This window comes from Podarcis raffonei, chromosome 6, assembly GCF_027172205.1.
Source record: "Podarcis raffonei isolate rPodRaf1 chromosome 6, rPodRaf1.pri, whole genome shotgun sequence".
Taxonomy (NCBI): domain Eukaryota; kingdom Metazoa; phylum Chordata; class Lepidosauria; order Squamata; family Lacertidae; genus Podarcis; species Podarcis raffonei.
The window spans coordinates 77015107-77033528 of NC_070607.1; the positions used below are offsets into that span (position 1 = coordinate 77015107).

The window sequence follows — 18422 nt, forward strand, 5'->3', positions numbered from 1 at the left end:
AGATGGAGTTTATCTGTACAACTGCTTCAGCTGAAACACTTCATCTGGATAGTACGAGGACCCAACATAATATTGCCGTTCTTGCTTGCCTAAGATGATGAACAAACAAAACGAGAAGAAGAGCGAAATGAACAGGGGTATGTGTGCAGACAAAGCCTTCCTTTTGCTGTTCTTGGCCTCCCCCTGTCTATTTGAACCAGTTGTTCCCAGGGGGCACTGCCTTGAAAAGTTCTCCGAACATAATTTTCACATGGAGTCTATGTTCCCAATGGGCAAATATTGATTTAGCTGGCCGCAGCATCTGAGCCAATTTCTTGAAGCATGTATAGCTTTTAACTATAAATGCTAGCAAAGCAGCTTTTTAGGGGCTCTGGAAATATTATCAGGGCAATAAAAGAACCTCTTCTAGGCTTCAGAGTGCCCAGTAGCTGAGTTGCACTCATTTTAGGGATGTTGCAAAAAGCAAGCTCACTACAGGGAGTTGTAACGTTCAGTGTAGCTCTTTATATGTAGTTGTCACATATATACCCCTACTGGGACTCGGCTAGACTGGTAATGCAAAAGCGATTTGTATGTGCGATATAACATTGCGCCCCCAGATGGCGACGTGGAGTCCCGTTTTTCTCTACCTGTTTTCCCTGTTTAAATTTACAATGCTTTAAACTGAAATGCTTCTTCGATGTGTCTAGATCCAGCCTCTGTTTCATATGCTGGGAGTTATTTTTATATTGTATTTCACAATCATCTTTGGGTGTCGTAAGTTGCGCATGGCTATTGTCTGGCACGTTCACATTTAAAGCAAACAACGAAATGATACCACCTCAAACTGAAGGCAACTCTTCCAGAGCACTTTTGAAAAAGCGAAATAGTGAGTGAACCCAGATGGGACAGGTAGAGGCCTGTTTGGAAGCAATTCTACTATTTTCGGTGCAAATGTACCTTTTCCTCTTTCATAGTAAGTTCTGAGAGATCCTGTTCTGCACTCTTTGGACTAATAAACGGATTGGAACATAGTTATCCTTCTGTTTCCACCTTTCTCTGAAATTTGCAGTACAGATTTCTGGTCACAAACTGTGCCAAATGCACATATAGGGTCTATTTTAGGTTAAAATGTTCATCAAATGGACATATTAGGGTGATTTTTGTTCCGCCTTTATTGCACTATAGGCCCTCCAGACAGCAATAATGTGGTAGGTTTGGGGAAGCATCACAGAACAAACCAAAGCAGAATAAATCCAACATGAATGTGTTGTCATTAACATTCCACAATACACTTGCCGTAAAATGGCTTTCTGGAGGTGCTCTGTGACTCATGTTTCAGTAATACATCTGTCTCCACCCATAGACATGGAGGTTGAAGGAAGCAGAATGGAAATCTGGTGGACTCGGGTGCCTAAAAAACCACTTTGCATTATTGTACAGAAAGATAGATTGTTCTGCCAACATACTACCCATAAAGAAAGAAACAGAGTGGACTTTAAATTACTGCATGTTGCTTGTTCATCTCTTTTGCCCTTGTCCGGCAACTGAAACTAGCAATTATATTTGCTGCTACTAAACAGGCCAAGTCTTTATATGGTACTATTCATGGCTAATGCCCAAGGGGCCCCCAAACAGCCAACGTATTCTGGAGTTCCGCTCTGCAATATATCTGTTTTTTTTTTATAAATTTTTTTATTGCTTTTTTCCAGAATCTAAATCCATCATCAATAACACAACAAAAGCGGTTTTACAGAAAGAAAAAGAAATTAAACAAGAAAAAATTCATTTTTCGAAGTCTTTTTTTTTTTTCATCATCCACTGGACTTCCCCATCTCCTCCATCCCTGCATTCTTTATAATAAATATAAACAGCAAATTAATACCTTGTTTCCTGTGTTTTTGTATTTTCATCTAATTATTCACTCTGGAATTAAAACTTTTCTCAATCATTAACTTTGTTTCTATCAACTCCGAATTTCAATACTGAAGCATATTTACCTCAAACCTTAGCAAATTTTTAACATTCATATATCTTATAATGTTTTTGTAAATAGTCCTTAAATTTTTTCCAATCCTCTTCCGCAGCCTCTTCTCCCAGGTCTCGGATTCTGCCAGTCATTTCGGCTAGTTGCATATAGTCCATCAGTTGTGTGTGCCATTCTTCCAGTGTGGGTAGCTCCTGTGCCTTCCAGTATTTAGCTATGAGAATTCTTGCTGCAGTCGTTGCATATAGAAAGAAGGTTCTGTCTTTCTTAGGTATCCTCTGGCCCACAATGCCCAAGAGGAAGGCCTCTGGTTTCTTCTGAAAGGTATACTTAAATACCTTTTTCAACTCGTTATAAATCATTTCCCAGAAGGCCTTCACCCTCGGGCATGTCCACCAGAGGTGGTAAAAAGTTCCTTCAGCCTCCTTACATTTCCAACATTTATTATCAGACAAATGGTATATCTTTGCAAGTTTGACTGGGGTCATGTACCACCTGTACATCATTTTCATAATATTTTCCTTTAAGGCACTACATGCCGTAAATTTCATACCGGTGGTCCATAACCTTTCCCAGTCCTCAAACATAATGTTGTATCCAATATCTTGTGCCCATTTTATCATGGCTGATTTGACTGTCTCATCTTGAGTATTCCATTTAAGCAGCAAGTTGTACATTCTTGAAAGCACTTTCGTCTTAGGTTCAAGTAATTCTAGTTCTAATTTTGATTTTTCCACCTGGAAACCAATTTTTTTATCTTTTTTAAAGATCTCTATAATTTGGGCATAGTGAAACCAGTCTCGCACCTTCCCTTTCAATTTTTCAAAGCTCTGCAACCTCCAAGTGTCACCCACTCTTTCTATTATTTCACAGTATTTTGCCCAGCCACCCCCCATATTAAGTATTTTTGTGGCTTTAGCCTCCATCGGTGATAACCACCTCGGAGTCTTGTTTTCAAATAAGTCCTTGTATTTAGTCCAGACAGAAAACAGAGATTTCCTTACAATATGGTTTTTAAACAACTTATGAGACTTTACCTTGTCGTACCACAAATATGCATGCCACCCAAAAGCATTGTTGAACCCTTCCAGATCTAGGACATCAGTGTTTTCTAGCAAAAACCAATCTTTCAGCCAGCAGAGGGATGCAGCTTCATAATACAACCTTAAGTCCGGCAGGGCAAAACCCCCTCTTTCCTTTGCATCTGTTAATATTTTAAATTTTATTCGGGGCTTTTTGCCCTGCCAGACAAACTTCATAATGTCCCTCTGCCACTTTCCAAAACATTCCACTCTGTCCACGATCTGTAGGGTCTGGAACAGAAACAGCATTTTTGGCAATACATTCATCTTTACTGCTACAATTCTTCCCAACAAGGAAAGTTTCAATCTTGACCAGATTTCTAGATCCTTTTTAATTTCAGACCAACATTTTTCATAATTATCTTTAAACAGATTCAAATTTTTCCCAGTCAAGTTGACCCCCAGGTATTTCACTTTATTAACAACGTTTAGTTCTGTTTCCTTCTGAAACCCATCTATTTCTAAAGGTGTCAAGTTTTTTGCCAAAACCTTAGTTTTTTGTTTGTTTAACTTGAATCCCGCCACCCGACCAAACTCAGAAATTAATTCCAATACTCTTTTTGTGCTGGACACCGGCTCCTGTAATGTCAAAACCAAGTCATCTGCAAAGGCCTTCAGTTTATATTGTTTTCCTCCGACCTGTATTCCTTCCACCTGCTGATCCTTCCTGATCAAATTTAGCAAAACCTCAAGGACAGAAATAAATAGCAAGGGTGATAGGGGGCACCCCTGTCGTGTTCCTTTTTCAATTTTAAACTCTTCTGTCACCACATTGTTTACTATCAATTTAGCCTTTTGTTCTGAATATATTGCATCTATGCCATTTTGGAACGCCCTTCCCACTCCCATCCCTTCCAAATTCTTCTTCATAAATTTCCAAGATATATTGTCAAAGGCCTTCTCCGCGTCTATAAATATCAAAACTGCTTTTGTATTCAAATTTGTCTGTAGAAGTTCCAGAACGTCCACAATGTTCCTAGTATTATCTGACAAATGCCTGCCAGGGAGAAAGCCTGCTTGGTCTTTATGAATAACTCCATTTAAGACTTTTTTCAATCTATTTGCCAAAATGTCAGCAAAAATCTTGTAATCCACGTTTAGGAGTGAGATGGGACGGTAGTTCTTAAGTTGAGTCTTTTCAGATTCCAATTTTGGTATCAAAGTGATGAATGCCTCTTTCCACGATTCTGGTGCCCCCTTCCCTTCCATAATTTGATTACATACCTCCATCAATGGCTGAGTCAGGTATTCCTTCAATATCTTATAGTATTTGGAGGTAAGTCCATCTGGGCCCGGGGATTTGCCTAGTTGCATGTTCTGAATGGCATTTTCGATTTCCTGTTGGGTTATTTTATAATTCAGGTCAGTTTGTTTGTCTTGTGTTAGTTTTTGTAGGCCATAGCTTTTTAAAAATTTATTTATTTCAGTCTCCACTTGGGGTCCTTGGGAAAACAATTTTTTAAAATATCTCTGGAAACACTTTCTAATTTCCTCTGGTTTCTGAATACATTCTCCTTCAACCTCTAGATTGGTAACAAAGTTCAGTTTTTGTCTCTTTTTCAGCTGCCATGATAGCAGCTTCCCACATTTATTTGCCGATTCAAATGATCTTTGTTTCATCTGTTTGATTTTCCATTCAACTTCTTGATTTATCAGTTTTGCATATTGTGCTTGATGGAATTTTATTTCTCTCAAAACTTCTTTTGATTTTGGATTTAGTCTCAACTTTTTCTCTCCGTCTTTTATCCTTTCCAAGATCTTGTCCTTTTTACCGTTCCAGAGTTTTTTCTTAATAGAATTCTGCTGTATCAGAAACCCTCTCATAACAGCTTTGCTTGCGTCCCAGATTGTTTTTTTTTCCACCGAAGTGTTCAAATTTAGTTCAAAGTAGTCTTTCATCGTCTTTTGGGCCTTCTTCACTATCTCCTGGTCTCTAAACAATGCATCATTCATTCTCCATCTGAAGGATCCAGCTGGTGTAAGTCTCAAGTCCATTTTCAAGGGGTTATGGTCGGAGCAAGTTTTAGGGCAGATCTCTACTTTTTTGGTCTTGGGTGCCAGTCCTCTAGATATCCAGATTTGGTCGATTCTTGTCCAGGATAGGTGGGCCTCAGAAAAGAATGTTCCCTCTCTACCTAGGGGGTTCTTTGTCCTCCAGATATCAATCAAGTCCATATTGTCTGTGAGTTCAAAAAAAGTCTTTGGTAATCTGCCATCTTTAGTCACATTTTGATTTTGTGACTTATCCATGTGTGTGGAGACAACCCCATTCATATCTCCCATCAGAATGATGTTATTATAGTCCATATGGTCCAGCATTGTCTCATGCAGCTTCCCATAAAATTCAGATTTCCCCTCATTTGGTGCATAAATTCCAATTATCAAAAATTTTTCTCCTTGTGATTGTATTTCGATCGCCAAAATTCTTCCTTGTTCATCTTTGAACACAGATTTTGGTGCTAGGCTCTCCTTTGCATATATCACGACTCCCCTTTTCTTTTCTTTAGCTGATGAAATAAATTCTTGGCCTAGTCGCTTGTTTATTAGCACTCTTCTGTGGAGCCTAGTCACATGGGTTTCCTGGAGACAAATGACGTCTAGTTGTTCTTTCCTCAAAATGTGAAAAATCCTTTTCCTTTTTTCAGGGGAATTTGCCCCATGAATATTCCAACTAAAAAGCTGCAGAGACATCCTGGATCAGCTTGTTAGCCGATGGGGTTGTCTCCCTTCTCATCTATGTCTGGAGGTGGATCTTTTGTACCAGGCGTGGGGGGTGGCCAGGTACCTGCTGTCCCTTTTCGAAGGTCCTCCCCGTGATCGTTTAGGAATTTTTCTTGCTCTTCTGCTGTTCTGATTCTCACCTTCTTCCCTTTCAAATTAAAAGATAATCCTTGGGGGAATTCCCACCTGTAAGGGATTGTGTTGTTTCTTAATAATCTTGCCAGATCCTTGTATGTAGTTCTTAAGTCCAACAATTGTTTTGGTATGTCTCTGAAGATTTCTGCTGTCTTTCCCTGTATCACCAATGGGTTTTTAAAATGTAGGCCAAGTATGTTGTCTTTTTCTTGCTTGTATCTCAATATGATCAAGCAATCCCTTGGTTTATCTTTCTTGGCCACTCTTCCCAATCTAAAAGCGGTGACGATTTTGAAGTCTTTCTCTTCTGCCAAACCCCAGAACTTGGATATTTCTGCAGTCAAAAAGCCAGCCAAATCTTCCTTTTCTAGTTCTGGAATATTTCTAATCCTAAGATTACTTTCCCGGTTTTTCAGCTCCGCCATAGACAGATAGGCCTGTTGTTCAGTGACCTGTCTACTCAGTGGTCTTACTTCCCCTCTTAATTCCTCAATCCTTTTTTTGTTTTGGTCTGCTTTCGTGTTTGCGTCCTCAGCTAATTTTCGGTTCTCTGATATAGTCTTTTCAAAATTTCCTATCGCCTGTGTGTTTTGAGCAACTTGGTCTGTCAACTTATTAATCGTTGCTGTAACCTGGTCAAATTTAGCCGCTTGTTCATCAGCTTTCTTATTTAATGCTGCCAGTTGATCCAATATTTCTTTAGAAATAGGGTCTAATCCTCCTGCAGCCATATCCTCCAAAACTGGCTGTTTAAATTGTCCTTCTTGCAGACCTGTCACAATTGGAACAGATGATCTACGTGGCTGCACAGGCAAAGTTGATTGCAATAGTTCAGTTTGTTTTGCTTTCTTGGCAGCCCTTGTTTTTCCTGCCACACTCATTCCACAACTGTCTAGGTTTCAAGGTCAAATTGTAAATCCCATGGGAAAAGCAATCATCCAGGCAAAAAGATTTCCAAAACAACCAGCAGTTCTCAGAGGTTTATATTTCCACAATCCAGCAGGGGGAGCTCCCCAAAAGTTTCCACCATTTAATTCCCAAATATGGTAAAATCCAAAATAAGGGGGGGAAACCCACTAAATTCACTTTAAACTGCAGATGATAAAGGTTCTTTGCGAAGGTGTGAACAACAGTTCCTTTTTTGTAACTGCAAAGTAGCCCAATGTAACTTTATGTCTCTATACACAGTTGCCACAATCTGATGTTACTTTGTATCCAGGCAGCCCGTGAGCTGGGGCTTATAACTTTATAATCCACAAAATATAGAGAGGTATAGCACAGTCTCACAATCAAATCCAAACTTGCAGGGTAAGTTCCAACTTCTTTTAAACTCCTTTCAACGCTTCCGCTTTAAAAAAAACTTTGCTCAGTACTTTAAACAGGGACGGAAGACTGACTTCCTTTTTAGCGTCTCCCGCTTTCAGCCGAAATTCACCAATTTGATGTCCAAATAAAGCCTCAAATTTCTTACTCACGAGTTTGTTGTTTCCAATCAAATGTTCAAAGAAGAAAGGTCAGCGCTCATCAGCAGCAGCCGCGCGGCTTCGCTTCCGCGGAAAGAGCGATGGATTCACAGCACCGCTACCCCCTCCACGTTCCGGAGCCCCTTACGGGGTCCCTTCTGCGTATCCGAGGTCGCTCCTGGTGCCCGCCGAATCCCACGGCCACGGGCTCACTCTACCCGTGGTTTTCCTAAACGGGTCGTCGCTGTGCCGCAGCGCACGACCCTTTTCCGCGGAGCCCCTCTTCAACAACTGAAGAGGACCGCCATTGCTGTTTCGCGCCGCCTCCGGAAGTCCCCGCTCTGCAATATATCTGTCCTTGAATCTGAAGCAAAATCAACTTTGGCTGGGAGAGCTGGTGAGCAGAGAGTGGCCTTATTTTCACTTCATAAGCTAAAAATGGAACACACCATGATGTAGGGCAGAATACAGGGAGCTAGTCTCAGGGGACCGCGATCCCTGCCAAAATGCAGGAGACACTCTCATCTGACTCACAGAGTTCAGAGTCAGAACAGCAGCCTCCTGGAATGGCAACATTCCCTAGGTTTATTGCAGATTGATTTATATAGCCCATCATTTCCTAAGGGGTGTGGATGGATTTCAGCCACAGTCATTTAATAAAAATCTAATGCAAGCCCACAGAAGCTGCTGGATGGGTCTCTGTGTAATGCAGTGAGATCTTAAAGAGGGCTTTCAGCTCTCAGGTCCAGTGTTCTGCCTGTCAACCTTCAGTCAACTGACACCAAGGCCCCATCCTACGACACCAGTTCCTTAAAGCAGAGGTGGGGAAGTGGATACAAATGATGGGCTGGATCCTTATCTGCCCCTACATCTGGCTAGATTGGCATGTGGACAGACCCACCAGTCAGCAGAAGGCCATCCGTTGACCTATTTCCCCCCCTTCACGTGTTTTGAAATAATATCTGACATCATATAGTTAGGTGAGGGTGGCTTGGCCAAGGAATGGGGAGGTCTGGTTGACCCAGTTAGGTTTGTGGGCCATAGATGTCCCACCACTGCTACAAAGAGGCAGCATTTGTTGTTGGCACCTGTCTGTCTCAAGAGACAATGGAGCTAGCTTCCAGGGGTGAAGTTAAACTGCTGCGTTAGCAGCAGTGGAGTGACCTCCCTGGGGCACAACAGTGTGTATGGAGGTTCTGGGCTGCCCAGACAACAAGACCCCCATCTGGGCCTCACTGATGTGCTCCAAAGGAAAGCAGAGCAATATGTTTGGCACCAGCTTGGTGTGCAGGAGTTGTCATAAGGAGGCGTACAAGCCGCCATCCAACCGTCACTCTGGATTTGTGTAGGACTTACTCCTTAGACTGCTCTTCTCCTGAAGATATCCCACAAGGCAGCGGAGGTCTAGGACCAGAGTTTTCCTTCTCCTAGATGGGCTTTGTTCCCAGGTTGGCGAAGCCCCATCTGCCTCTCGGAGCCCCTTATGCTGAACGTATAACATAAAAATGTAAGGTTGCATTCAACCTGAGGCCAACATTCCAGCAGCACAAGAACTTTCCTTGAGAAGTGGTATGTTCTCCCTTCTCTTCCCTCTGTGTGCCCTCTGAAATCTCTTCTAGGGGTCCCCACCGATCTTCTGGACCATATTTAGGGATGGTGTGCATTACACATAGGCAAAGGGTGTGTGTGTGAATACCATTCTGCTAGCAGTAACCTGTGTGAGTTCAATTATTTATTTGACTATCCCCTCTAATAAGTAAGATTTTGATAGCCCCCTCCTATAAATGTCAGGTTCCTTATTTTTTTTGGCCATGGGTCTGCTGTTCAACTGGGCAACAGTTGGGAACAAAATAGCTTTGGGGCATCACTGGGGTTTCTTTGGAGTTGAAAGGGTGGGCCAGGTGTTAACAAGGTCAGATTTTCATTTCATTTCATTTTTTTCCTCTGAGCAAACGACTCTTTGACAACACCCACATTGACACAAAGCAGCATGGAAGCCCATCTCTCTGAAACCACCGGCACAAAATAACCCGAAATGCGCCAGCCACAGCTTTCCGCGGCACCCACAAGACACACTGATGTACAAGAGACTCTTCCAGCCTTGGAGTCGCGATCGGGGGAAGCAGAGAAAGGGCTTCTTGTTGGCACGACTTGCCTGGCACTTTGAGGATGCTGACGCTCGCTGGGCTGCGGTCTCTTTCCACCGGGCTCCTCTGTAGGCCTTCAGGAGTTCAACACAGGTTAAAAGCCAGTGTGTGGTTTTGGCACCGCACAGCTTTCTAAATAAGCTCCTAATGCTAAAGCAACATGCTTCAGAATCTATGATTGGCCCTTTGATGCTGCATTCGCCCGAAGGTTCTAAATTAATCTTCAAAGCCCGCAACATGTGTACAGTGGGTATCTTGTGCATCCATGGAATTTGGATGCCTCTTGAGGCCCTTCCAAAACCGCTAGGGACTCATTAATTAAAAAACAGCTATGTGTGTGTTTGCCTATAAGTGGGACTGGACAGGGGAGATGTAGGGTTAGGCCCCACCTTAGCTGGCAGGTTGGGGGGTGTGCATCCAGGAATGAGAGATGAATCGCTTGAAATTGAACTGCAAAACAAGCTCGCCTGATTCGATCCAGGCAGATTTTGATGATCCAGGCAGATCCTGCTCTTGTAATCCAAAGCCCATGGCAGCAACAAGCCATGTGGCCCCTGGGATTGACCTGTGCTGAAGCTTTTCTAAGAAATGGTTAAAAGGACAGAGGCAGCACTGCAGCCCTCAAGTCACCTTACAAGTACTTTAATTTTAATATTATTTTTTTAAAATTAACATTTATCTTGCAATGCAGGTGTCTGGTCATCTGAAAATTTTTTAACAACTGCTGTATGTACAATCCACTATCTTTTTTTTTATTTAAGTTTCAAATAAACGCAATGAAACATATACATCCCGGCATCCCCATTCCACAGATAGTGCAGCATATCATCTCCATAAGAAACAGTTCAAGTCCAGGTGACCATCAAATGAAAGTGTCTTTTCATATACAGGCATGAGATGCTGGTGCTCTGCAACTATGTTCTTTTGTCACTGCAGTCTAATAAGTGCTATTTATTTATTTTTAACTCGTAATGTCCAAGAAATCCAGATTCTGCACTTGGAAAAGTTGAAATTCTGCAACCTGTATAAGTTGAACAATATTTCATGATTTCCACGTAATGTATAATAGAATGCTATTTTGCACAATTTTTTCAGCCTTGATAGTCACAACAGGCCCATCTTATTCAGCCACCTCTCTGGTGTTGGTGTTTTACAGGTGATATAGTTCACAACATACTTTCAGGTATATACATTAGGGCTGAGCAATATATCAATATATTGTCCAAAACCTGTTTGAAGTCCATATTGTAATATCTGTTCCATAATTTTTGACCTGGCAATATATCATGAATCATGATTGTGTGTGTGTGTGCTATGCAAAAATCACAATGCAGAAAAAACCGTGAAGCCAGCCAATGCCTCTACATAGCTCCATCCTTATTTTAGGCATCGTGATATACTGGTATATCGTGATGTTTAGCTGGTGATATATCACGACGTTGAAAACCAGATATCGCCCAGCCATAAATAAGACATGAGAATTAAAGCTAAGATTCACAGGAAGCCAAATATTTTGCTCTGCGCGTCCCCCTGTCCTCTGAACTCCTTTTGAATCCTGGCATACACAGAGCACCGGCTCTAACTTTGCATGAAGAGGTGAAAGTTGGTCTTCGTGAACTCCTGATGGATGGTATCAAGCAAGGTGTCAGAATCCTGCATCACCTTTGGCAGGATTGGTTGCCCAGTCAAGAAACTCTGCTCTGGTGTGTATGTGAAACTGAAAGTGCTGGAATAAATCAAGCCGTCATTCCTTAACAGTAGGAGAGGGACAGTGATGGGGTATCTCAGCCACCTCCAGTCACGGCTGAACGCAGAGATATCAGGAACGACGCATACTAAAGTCTTGGGACTCCTAAGGAGGAAAAGAATGCACAACACACAAAAAATGGGGTTTCTTCTTTCTCCCCGCAGTGACTCAAAGGTTTACATTGGAGTCACTTCCAGACATCCCATTTCACTGAGCATTCATCCTGCTTAGCAGGGAAGTTACCGTATTTTTTGCTCTATTGGACGCACCGGACCATAGGACGCACCGGACCATAGGAGGGGGAGAACAGGAAAAATTTTTTTTCTTCTTGTTCTCCCCCTCTAAGTCAAGGTGAGTTCTGTGCGTTCAAGGTGCATTCACCCGAAGCCTCCGGAGCCCAGTGGGAGTTCCCGCTGGGCTCTGGAGGCTTTGGGTTCCTTTCGACTTGCTCTTTGGGGCTGGAGGGGGAGCGCTGCTTTCCCCCACTGCCAGCCTCCAAACCAGGTCGGGGAACAGCGGGGAGGTGGAGCGCCGCCTGTCTCCCAAGCTTGTAGGGCTGGCGGTGGGGAGAAGCACTGCTTTCCCCCACCGCCAGCCTCCAAACCAGGTCAGGTTTGGAGGCTGCTATCTGCAAGCCTTGGGAGCCCGGCGGGCACTCCCACCTTGCTCCAAAGGCTTGCGGATAACTTCCTGAAGCCTGCATTCACTCCATAGGACGCACACACATTTCCCCTTCATTTTTGGAGGGGAAAAAGTGCATCCTATAGAGCAAAAAATACGGTATATGATGCCCATTGTTTATTGAACATTTGTTTGGATTTGTTTGTGGGAAGTTATACGACACCACACCCAGCAATTACCCCACACTTTCCAGTACATCTTCCATGCAAAGACTTCTGCAAGAACAAGTGGGCTTTCTCCCTCCTCTCCTTGCATGCCCCATTCTCCCCAAATTGGCTTGGGTGATGGTCAGGAGGATCCCTGGAACAGCACTCAGGGAGAGGAGAAATGCTTGCGCTGATAGAGCGATCTGCTTAGCGCTACATTGAATTCCTCCCTGTGAGTTTACAGCAAGTATACACTTGTTGAATGTAACGTGTGAATGCCTCAATGGTCTGGAACATGCCCAAAAAATAGCGGCTGCGAAACTGCCCAGGTTAACATACCTTGTCTGCACAACAGATTGTCTCTCTGCTTTACCTGTACATGGTCTCAGCTTCCACATCGCCAAACCAAACCTTCAGGTTTGCATGCAGGTACTCGCCCTGTACTTCTAGCATCGCCACATCCCCTCCACCTGCCAGCTGTGAGAAGCAGACCCAGTCGCAGGGAGAAAAGGTTACACACATCTCATAATGAAGTTAGAGCACAGCCTTGCCTCCCTCTTCCCCTTCCACCTTCTGACATTAAAGCAAGCACGGGAGATTCCAGACTGGCTGCTTAATCGAGCATTCCTGCTGATATATTTGGACAAAATTGTGTGGCGGCTATGCAATGTCGCCTGTTCCTTGAGCATTCATCCTGATAAGGTGGTGTGGAGGTTATATGACATCACTAGCTTGTTATCTCACATTTCCAACGTAAATTCCTGGGACATTTCTTATCTGACATAGGGCCTATAAAACAGCGGTCTTCCTATTAAGAGGACAGAAAATAGGCAACAGCCTTCCATCCAGCATTTATTAGATCTGAGGGATGTAGAGGCTGCAGAAGAGCATGTGGTGTCAATATACAGTGGTACCTTGGTTGTCGAACGGAATCCATTCTGGAAGTCCGTTTGACTTCCAAAAAACGTTTGACAACCAAGGTGCAGCTTCCAATTGGCTGCAGGAGCTTCCTGCACCCAATCGGAAGCCACGGAAGCCGCACTGGACATTCGGGTTCCAAAGAACATTCGCAAACCAGAACACTCACTCCCAGGTTTGTGGCATTCAGGAGCCAAAACGTTCAAGTCACAAGGTGTTCGGGATCTAAGGTACAACTGTAGTTCATTTATAAACCACAAGTTTACTGTTTTCAACTTCTCAAAGTTGTCTTCCCTTCTCAAAGAGGCCCCCATGTTGCATACCCAAGTTTACACCCTTGTAGTCTACATTAAGTCAGCCAGAAGAATTGCTTGCTATCTTCCAATTTCACAGTCAGAATGACAAACCAGATGAGACGCCCCCTGGCACCCATCAGCATGCACTGAAAGAGTGAAAGAAGTGCACCTTCTGAGTATCCTGAGCATGGGAAGATGGGTGCGTGATTTAATCTCCTCCAAGTAATCACGAGTGGCATCCCAGGAAATGGGGATAATTCCATATTTCATTAAAGCAGGTTAAGCCAAAGTTTCTGCCAGATTTTTCTCACTCCCTCACAAAGCAGAAGAACTCGACTCACCTCCAGAGCTGTGATGAGAGGGACCGGGCTCACGGGATCCTGAATGCCAGTGAGGCAGTCACTGAATGTGTATTCTGCGGTTTCCGTCCCAATGATGGTCCAGCAAGAGCTGTCGTTCAGCAGCTCCCGGTTCACTTCCTTTGGACATGGTGATGCCTGTTTGAACCATCAACAACCTCACTGGGCACTTAGAAAAGAGGAGTTGAACTAAACCCCAGTTTATGCTACCTGAACAGTGTGGTTGTGGTCAGCTTTCTACTTGGAATTATTAAGGATCACATTGGCAGTTCCCACATCAGTGCTGGTGGCCCCCCCTCCAGGAGGTGCATTTCTGATGTGGGGGCTTTATGTCTGTAGCACTCCCAAGAGTTCATGGCACAGTCTATTCGTCAGTCTTTAAGGTGCCATGTTGAGTTTAGTGTATCAGACTAACAAGGCTAGCCATCTGGAAACTGTTCAATTTCAGATGCCACTGAAGTGATCATCGGGACACCTGTCAGAGTGGCCCATAGAGAGTTGGCTGCTTCTGGATCCAGCTCTCCCAACCAGATCCAGTTCTGGTGTATACAATGCTAAGTGAGGTGGATCAATGGGCTGGCTCAATGAAAGGCAGGTTCCTACATTCGTACAAACGTTGCTGGACTCCAACTCCCATCAGCCCCAGCTACCATGTCTAATGGTCAGGGGTTGTGGGAGTTGTTGTCCAATACTATATTTGTGGACAGAGAAATAGGGATTTCTCCAAAAAAAATATTCCAAGGGGAAGAGACATTCTCTAACAATTTCTCAATCCAGGGTTCACTCACCATTAGCAACGGCAGTGACAAAGGTACTTTCTAAGCATTTTCCCACCACCCTACTGCAAGTAGCAATACCACTAGCACTGGCAGCAGCCAGGCCACCATTTTGCATCTTCCACAATGTCTGGGACTTGTCATTATTTGGGGCACTGCATGTAAGAATGGCAACTGCCACGAAAATGGTTGAGAATCTTCACAGAAAATTCTGCAAAATTCTGTCTTCTTTTTCTCAGGGACATTGAAAATTCCGAAAGTTTCTCCTCCTCCTTGTTACTAAAAAATGGAATTCTGAAATGATTTCAGCTCTGCTCTAGCCCTGTGGCACAGATTCCAAATTAAATAATGCAGCAATATGTTGATGGGGTGGGAGGTATCTCACTTGACCCCTCAGTTCTGTCTGCCATCCCTGTTACCTGGAACTGGACCACTTTCTCTGTGGAGAGGCTGAGGTACATCCGGTCAGTGCCATGCAGCTGGAACGCACATTTATGCAGCTGAGAGACAGGTTCGTTCACATCCAACATCACTGATTGCTTAGCAACTTTCCGAATGATCTGGGGAGATGAATATACACCTGGATTAACAGCAGCTGGGAGGAGGAACCCTTCATGTTTTTTATTCTGGTATTGTCCTTAGGATACTGCTCTATTGAATTATTAGGATGGGGCTAGAAGGTTATCTCCAGATTTTGCTGTACGGTTCTCAGTTCAAAAGACGCATAAAATGTGCATTAAAAATGTACTTTAGTGCACAACACATATTTTGTGGAATATGACATTAAACGTAATATGGATTTTCATGAAGGGTGTTTTTGTTTTTTTAACTGCAGATTGAATGCTGAACCTGGATGGAATGTATTTAGGACATGGACTACATAGCATGTGAAACGGACATGATGGGCTGAAAATATACTAATTGGTGGAATGTGGCAACCATGCCAAATTCCTGGGGAGGGAGAGGAGCTAGAAGAGGAGGCAGCCATTGCAAAATTTGGTGAGGCACAGGATGCATGGCATAGTGTATTGAATTTCGGATAATGAGAGAGAGAGAGAGAGAGAGAGAGAGAGAGAGAGAGAGAGAGAGAGAGTGTTAAGATGGATTCTTGGTTTTTGATTTCCAGTTGACTGCCAGTCCTTACCAGAGGGGGCAGGGCCATGCCGGTGGCTGTGCAGATGAGGCGAATGGTGGAACCATAGTGAATGTATCCTTCTCGCAGGGGGAACTCACCCTGGGACTCACCCGCTTGATATAAACAAGGATGGGAGAAAAGAAAAGAAGAAAAAGTGAGAAAAAGGTGAAAAGCTAAATGCAAAGGGCAAGAAGGGGGGACTTAACAGGAGTGCCTTATTTGACAAAATGTTTTAAGACAGGGGTGGGGAACCTCAGGCTTGGGGGGCTGAGTGTGGCCCTCCAGACCTTTCTGTCTGGCCCCAGGCCACACCCCTCCCCAGGCCACACCCCTTCTTCCAAGGCTCCACCCCTCACTGGCCCTGCCCCATGGCCTCCTTGAATACTATTGCCTGGCTGCAAAGCATCCTTGAGCTGCGATAATGCCTTTTGCTTGCCTAGATGGAGGGGTCTGGGAATGTGTTAACCTCTGGCACTTGTGTCCCTGGAATGTAGCCTATTGTACAATGGTAAGAGTTCCACCTGTTTCTCCTCCCTCTTTTGCTTATGGTCCCCCCCAGCTTTGGTCTGTGGCCCCCAGAATGCACTCCCATTGATATAGACTCACTTTCAGTACCCAGATAGCACTCACAAAACAGTGTCTCCTTCCAAACCATATTTCACCCATCCCTTACACAAAACTGTCATCCCTTGGTCATTTTAACTCTTATGCAGCAGTCCACCCTGGCCCCAAACATATTTATAACTTCAACAGGGACGTTACAACGGATGCTAATTTTCCTAGTTTGATTAATTGCCGAGCCTTAATTAGCCGCTTTTATTTTGGGCTAGGTTGCCACCCACTCCTGGGCACAATGCCACCGAATGTTGCAATGCCACTGGCTGGGAGGTCAGAAGCACCAACGTCCCCACATTATTAGTGATTAAAAATGAGCATGCCGTTAGCAAGCCTCACCCAGATGAAGTGTAAAGGCTGCCCACTGCCTGGCACTTGCTGTGAAGGCGCCACCCTCAAACGAAAGATACCGGGTGCTAACAGTCTGGGAGCGCAGGCGGTTGAAGAGGGAGACCTTGGACCCGGACGGAATGCACACTGTGGGGTGGCAGGGGGACAGGAAGGAGAGCATCAGGGAAGAGATTGATGTAAATGGCTAAGTCCAGGTTTAATGCTGCAGCCCTGTACACGCTTACATAAGAATAAGCCCCATGAACACAGTGAGATTCGTGCAAGGAGTCAACATGTGCAGGATTCAGGGAAGCTGTTGCTGAAGACTCCACTTCTGCAACCCCAGATATTTTGTCCTCCAGTAGCATTTTCCTCCTTTGCCAGATGTTCTGTCAGGGGCTGGACTGAGAAGAAACCGTGGGAGCCGACCCCCCTTCTCCTGAACCTTCCCAAGGGCAGGAGGACAGCATTGATTTAGAACAGTGGTTTGCAGAGGGGCATAGTCCTGAGGGGGAAAGCTTGGAGATACTGGGTAAGGAACAGCTAGAAGAGGAAACACCAGGAGAGAGACAGCTGGCAGATTCAGTGTCTTTGGACAGCATTCCTGACCCCCCTTTGCCTAGGACTAGATGGGCTTTGAGGGTGATAGAACAGAGAGCGCAACGGCAACAAGCTCAGATTACCCGACGTAGGAGTGACATAGATTAATGGGGATGGAGGGGGTGAGATATGCATTCCTTTGTCTCTCGCTGTGATTATTAAAGAAACTAACCGGTAAGAACACTCCTTTCGTTTGATCTGATTAATTACTGCCACTGGGGGAGGGATCCAATTCCTGAAGCTGACACGTTCTTGCTTTAACATAGGAAGCTGCCTAATACTAGGTCAGAATATTTGTCCATCTATTCCCCAGAGGTGGAAACCTCAAGCTTGATGGCTGATTGTGGCCCCTCCAGGCCTCTCCATCTGACTCTTAGAACTCTCCCCAGGCCACACCCCTCAACAGCCCTCCTTCACACCTTCCTTGAGAGTTTTTGCTTGGCTGGAATGTGTCCTTGAGCTCTGATAATGCCACTTGTTTTTCTGGATGGCATACCTGCCAACATTTCTCCACTGAAAACAGGGACACCCTATTCCGCTGTTGTTGTTGTTGATGATGTTTTACTATTTATCCCCGCCCCATCTGACTAGGTTGCCTCAGCCACTCTGGGTGGCCCCCAACATATATAATAAAACCTTAAACATTAAAAAATTATTCCCTATACAGTGGTACCTCGGGTTACAGACGCTTCAGGTTACAGACTCTGCTAACCCAGAAATAGTACCTCAGGTTAAGAACTTTGCTTCAGGATGAGAACAGAAATTGTGCTCCAGCGGTGCAGCAGCAGTAGGAGGCCCCATTAGCTAAAGTAGTGCTTCAGGTTAAGAACAGTTTCAGGTTAAGAACGGACCTTCAGAACGAATTAAGTTCTTAACCCGAGGTACCACTGTAAGTGGTATTCAGATGGCATGGGTAACTCCATGGGTAACTTCAGATAACTCCATACCCTCCAACATTTCTTTGATGAAAATAGGGACATCCTAAGGAAAAGCTGGACATTCTGGGTTCAAATCAGAAACTGGACAGCTTCTGTAAATCCGGGACTGTCCCTGGAAAACAGGGACACTTGGAGGGTCTGGGATGGAGGATACAGAGTAAGTGTAGAAGCTAGCCTACTGAACAAAGGAACATGATACATTGGTTGCTCTGCTCACTTTGTCTTTGGCCTTCCTACCCGGCACATGGCCCTCAGAAGACTGCCCAGAAGAAGACGTGGCCCTTGAGCTGAGAAAGGTTCCCCACCTCTGGGCTACTCTTACTTATTGGTAGCAGCCATCTGGGATCTCAGATTCAGAGTCTGAACC

At 44.3% G+C, this 18422-nt stretch overlaps 1 protein-coding gene across 2 annotated transcripts in view; it reads right to left on the bottom strand.

Moving 5' to 3' along the window:
* Positions 1-10550: 10550 nt before the first annotated feature.
* Positions 10551-18422, bottom strand: part of RBPJL (recombination signal binding protein for immunoglobulin kappa J region like) — a 51019-nt gene continuing 43147 nt past the window's right edge. For both annotated transcript variants that reach the window (XM_053394099.1, XM_053394098.1), the window contains 6 exons: positions 16527-16664; positions 15582-15685; positions 14857-14997; positions 13644-13799; positions 12462-12565; positions 10551-11366 (listed from right to left, as the gene is read on the bottom strand). In XM_053394099.1, the coding sequence (XP_053250074.1) occupies positions 11093-11366; positions 12462-12565; positions 13644-13799; positions 14857-14997; positions 15582-15685; positions 16527-16664 (917 nt within the window). In that variant the 3' untranslated portion in view covers positions 10551-11092. The remainder of the gene's footprint in view (positions 11367-12461; positions 12566-13643; positions 13800-14856; positions 14998-15581; positions 15686-16526; positions 16665-18422) is intronic.